The sequence below is a fragment of the Callionymus lyra genome, chromosome 17 (genome assembly GCF_982586985.1).
Source record: "Callionymus lyra chromosome 17, fCalLyr1.hap1.1, whole genome shotgun sequence".
Classification (NCBI taxonomy): domain Eukaryota; kingdom Metazoa; phylum Chordata; class Actinopteri; order Syngnathiformes; family Callionymidae; genus Callionymus; species Callionymus lyra.
In genome coordinates, this window is record NC_141834.1 from 23,292,474 (window position 1) to 23,297,473 (window position 5,000).

At 38.6% G+C, this 5,000-nt stretch overlaps 1 protein-coding gene across 1 annotated transcript in view; it reads right to left on the minus strand.

Moving 5' to 3' along the window:
- Positions 1 to 5,000, minus strand: part of LOC148063047 (CUB and sushi domain-containing protein 3-like) — a 414,667-nt gene that overhangs the window by 165,800 nt on the left and 243,867 nt on the right. Inside the window, exon 37 of the mRNA XM_087812099.1 lies at positions 3,306 to 3,410. Coding sequence (XP_087668225.1) covers positions 3,306 to 3,410 — 105 coding nt within the window. The remainder of the gene's footprint in view (positions 1 to 3,305; positions 3,411 to 5,000) is intronic.

Below are 5,000 nucleotides of genomic sequence, written 5' to 3' on the forward strand. Positions count from 1 at the left end.
TGATTCAAAGTCTCTTTACTCTGGACTAGACTTGAGGAAACGAAGGCTCCGGACGGTTGTGAAGCAGAAGAAACGTACGAACATATGTCGTCATTAAAGATCGGATACGTTTTGTGGTCGAGCAGGTGTTTGTTTTCACTCCTGGATTTACAATTGTTTCCTGACGGCGTGAAGGACGGACGGAGAAGAACGAGTCTTTAAAACTGCATCAACTTCTCAAGGAACAGACGCTTCACCATGATTGTGTGTCGTGTGTGTGATTGTGTGAAGGAGTTTAATGTTGTGTGTTTGTGAAGATGAAGTGAAATCTAACCTCAGACTCACATCAAAGATGGTTTTAGTGTCACAGAGAGAAGAGAGTCGTCTTCAGTTCATTCATCATTCTTGTCTAATGTCACACATGCAGGAAACACTGAGAAATACTACGAAAAACTCTGAAAATTGTATGAAAAAATAAGAAAATAGTACGAAAAACTGAAAAAAAAGCATGAAAAACATACAGTATATATGTATTTTCCGCACTATAAGGCTCACTTAAAAGCCTTAAATTTTCTCAAAGAACGACAGTTTGCCTTATAATCCGAGCGCCTTATATATAAACATTACCTGGTGAGTGACTTGTTTACAAACACTCTCATGACTCTGGGCCGACTGAGCCGACACGCCGTGGGCGGAATTACGTCATTGCGTCATCACGGGTGGGATTTACAACGTACGTCACATCATGGTGTAAGACTATGGAGTAAGATTACTGCCACTGTTTTGAGCGAGTGTGTCTTGATTGTTGTACACTAAAGTCATACACGTGCGTTCAACATGTCATACACGTGCGTTCTAGCCGTCATACACGCGCTCAACTTCCCTGCTGCTCAACATTTGTCTTCTCTCAACACAGTCTCACGCGCTGCTGCTTGAATCCTTTTGAACATCATCTGAACATCGTTACCATGGGAGTGAACAGTTGTCAGAACGCTTTATAAAGTTTGACTTTATCTGTTTTGTTGACGTTCCCTTTAGCTCAGCTTTATCTAGTGGATGATAACACAACCCCAGTCAAACCTTTGACTGTATCTTTGATTCTATGCGCCTTATAATCCGCTGCAAACTATTTATGAAAACACTTCTAAAATAGGCCATTCATTGAAGGTGTGTCTTATAATCCAGTGCTAATAGTGCGGAAAATAGGTACTAGGTAGGTAATGGTACTGTATATATATGTAAAGTGTTTTCCGTCTCCTGTGAGCAGAAGAAGCAGAAAAAACACTTGAGCTGCTCTTTGTTTAGATTTATGATTCAATCTCTTCGAAGCACTTTTTGTTTCTCTCTGTTTTTGGCTCGTTCAGAGACTTTTCATTTGTTCCGGGAACTTTGTGCCGCGAACTCCCTCGACCTCGCGTCCCTGGTGTCGCTCGCTTCTCGTCCTCCGGAAACAAACCTCCTGCGCGTCGACAAACTGCTGCGTCCTTGAAGAAGTGCTGGTTTGAATCTTCTTCGTTCCTCATGTGAACACGACGATGAGACGACGGTCGTCAGCATCACACGCTGCACTTGAGCAAGGCAGCAAACGTATGTCAAAGCCAGACTCAGCAGGAGGCGGAGTGGAGCGAGGGATGCAGGCGAGGAAGGAGAGTCTCTGAGAATAACTTCTGACACTTGAAGCTCCGAGTGTTGCTGGTAACTTCAGAACCACATATGTTGACTCTCAACCGTCTGTAGGTGTGTGTGTTTAAACGGTTGTGTGTCCCAGTGAAGGATGTCGCCTGCCTCTCACCCGGGGTAGCTGGGACAGACTCAAGCCCCCCGTCACCCAGATAAAGGGAATGAGAGATAATAATAAACGACAGATGACAAAAGTCAGATTATCTCTGTGTTCTGGTCCAACCACGAAGTTAGCTTCTGTGCTAACAGCTATCGGCGCGGATTTGAACCATCGACCTGAGGTCGCGGGAGCAACTCGAGGTCACGGAGCGACCCGAGGTCACGGGAGCGTCAGCAGACCCCCCCCCCTCGCCTGAAGGAGATGAAGCGTCTTGACTGAGCCGCATCACGACTCTTGAATCCCCGACACAAACAAACCTCAGCAGGAGCCGCGGCGACGAGCCATTAGGCGACGTGTTCGGGCGTCTCAGCACTTTTTGTGCCGCGTCAGTATCTTGTGATATAAACACACACTGGAGACACAAACACCATCAAGAAGTTGGAAACTAGTTTGTGTTTGTCAACTTGAATCAGTTCCTCTGGACGGTCCAGCTGCACGTCACCGTCGTGCTAATGACTACGGTTGAAAATCCCAAAACATAACAATTTGGTCAACAGTTCTTAGTTTTGTAAACAGATGTGATGAAGCATTTGTTTATGTTTGTTGTTGTTTTAAATGCTTGAATATTTACAAATTTAAAATAAATATTATTAAGTTCCAGAAACCAACAGTTACGCAGGTTCAGTAACTTAAGATGATGAGATATTTAAAATAACGTGATAAAAACCTCAGACTCACGTCAAACGTCACCGAAGAAAGCACCAAAAAATTGAACGAAAAACCAGAAAAAAAATAATTATTATGCAAAAGAAAAAACAATATAGAACGTAAAAATGTTTACTTTATAAAATACTTTAATTATTATCACAAAGAAACGTGACAATAATAAGCACTAAAGCCAGAAAATATAATAAGCATAAATAATGATCACAAATAATAAATATATTAAGCACAAAAAACGGGTAAAAAGAACAAAAAACGGAAAGAATTAAAATATAACGATGAACAGAAAACTGTGCCCCAGAGTAAAGAAAAATAATCCCAAAGTATCAACAATGATTCTAACAGTGAATATTGAAACATCGATGATGAAAAAAAGTACAATCCTGATCCTCTACGTGAAGAGAAGATGCTAACATGAGCATGTTAGCATGAGCATGTTAGCATGAGCTTGTTAGCATTTGTTTTAGCAAACTTTTCCATATGCTAACTAGTTCTTTTCTACGGCTCAACAAAATGTAGTTTTACTACAGGTATTTTCAGCTTGTTATACAACAGTATTTAGTTGTACTTTGACATGATGCTACGCTAACATGCTAAGAAGCTACTTCTGGTTCACGCCACGTTGACGCGCGACAGGTCCGTGACTCGGAGTCTGATGGAAGCCGACGAGAGTGAAGGTGAAGCTGATGGAGCTTCAGCAGCCGGAGGCTCAGACACACACATCACACACACATCACACACACAACACACACACAACACACACACAACACACACGACGCTGACGAGGAGTGACAGGAGGCGGACGAGCCGTCTCTCCTCATACCTGTGTACTCCAGGTGGAAGCCGGCGGCCGACATGCTGATGTCAGACTGGAAGGTGAGGAACAGGTTGTTGGATGTGCTGTTGAGCAGCTGAGGGATCGTCGTGCCTGAGAATCACAAACACTTGTTGAACTTCCTTCACAGAGTTTACTTGAGCTTCATAGAAACATCGTTGTTACACATATTAACAGATCATTTAACAATCCCAAAGATTCATATATAAAATAAATAACAAGAAACACTAAAGTGAGTCAGACTATGAGTCGGATGAATATAATGATATCTTTGTTAATGTTGTTGCTATTATTATTATTATCATATTATTATCATCATTATTACTTTTGTTATTATCATCGATATTATCACTGGTATTATCATTATTATTAATGTTATAATCATTGTTATTAATGTTATTATAATCATCATTATTGTTGTTTATTCTATTATCAATTGTATTGTTATTATCATCATTATTATTCATGTTATTATTATCATTAAGTATTAATGTTATTATCATCATTATTACTTTTGTTATTATTATTATTAAATTATTATTGTTATTATAATCATTGTTACTTTGTTATCATCATTGTTATTAATGTTATTATTATCATTAAGTATGAATCGTATTATCATCATGATTACTTTGTTATTATCATTATTATTATATTATTATTGTTAATATAATCTTAAATATTATCACTTTTACTATCGTTGGTATTATTGTCATTATCATCATTGTTACTATTTTTATGATTATTTAAATCATCATTACTATTGCTATATGGTCATTATTCTATCATTATTAATGTTTTAATTCTTAAAATATTATCGACAACATAATTAACAGATAATGATACATGTTTCATTAATATGTTAATTATTCTATCATTATTGTTGTTTTAATTCTTAAAATATTATCATGATTGTTAAACGACAACATCATTAACAGATAATGATAAATGTGTCATTAATATGTTAATTATTCTATAATTATTATAGTTTTAATTCTTAAAATATTATCATGATTATTAAACAACAACATCATTAACATGTGTCATTAATATGTTAATTATTCTATCATTATTATTGAGTCTGTGTGTTTATCTTGTTGGAGGAAGTTGAGTTTGCAGACGGCACTTTATAAATAAAGTTTTGTTTGTACTTCATGGTTAATCATCATAAGATTCTACTTTTAAAAAGAATAAGTTTCTGCTTCTGGTGGACGATGATCTCTGGTCAACGTCTGATGATCTTCATGAAGAATCTTTCATTGATCAAAGGAATTAAACATGAAACACTTATCGAGTCAAGAATAACGAACGATGGAAATCATCTCATTGAAAAGCGTCGATGTCTGCTCAGCTCAGGTGACCTCCTCGCTCGAAGGAGGAGAACATTCACGAGGAGGAAGGACTTTGAGTCCAGGGTTAGAGAAAAAGTGAAGGTTTCTCTGGGACCACATCGTCTCAGCAGAAGATTTTCATTAGTGTGAGCCTCGAGGCGACGCTGCATAGAACTGACGCGCTTTCAAGAGGAAGATAGAAGCTTCTGAGGAGGAGGAGGAGGAGGAATGTGAGGAGGAGGGAGATGAAGAGAGGAGGAAGAGGAGGAGGAAGAACAGCAGGAGGAGGAGGTGGAGGAAGAGAGGAGGAAGAGGAGGAGGAAGAGCAGGAGGAAGAACAGGAGGAGTATGA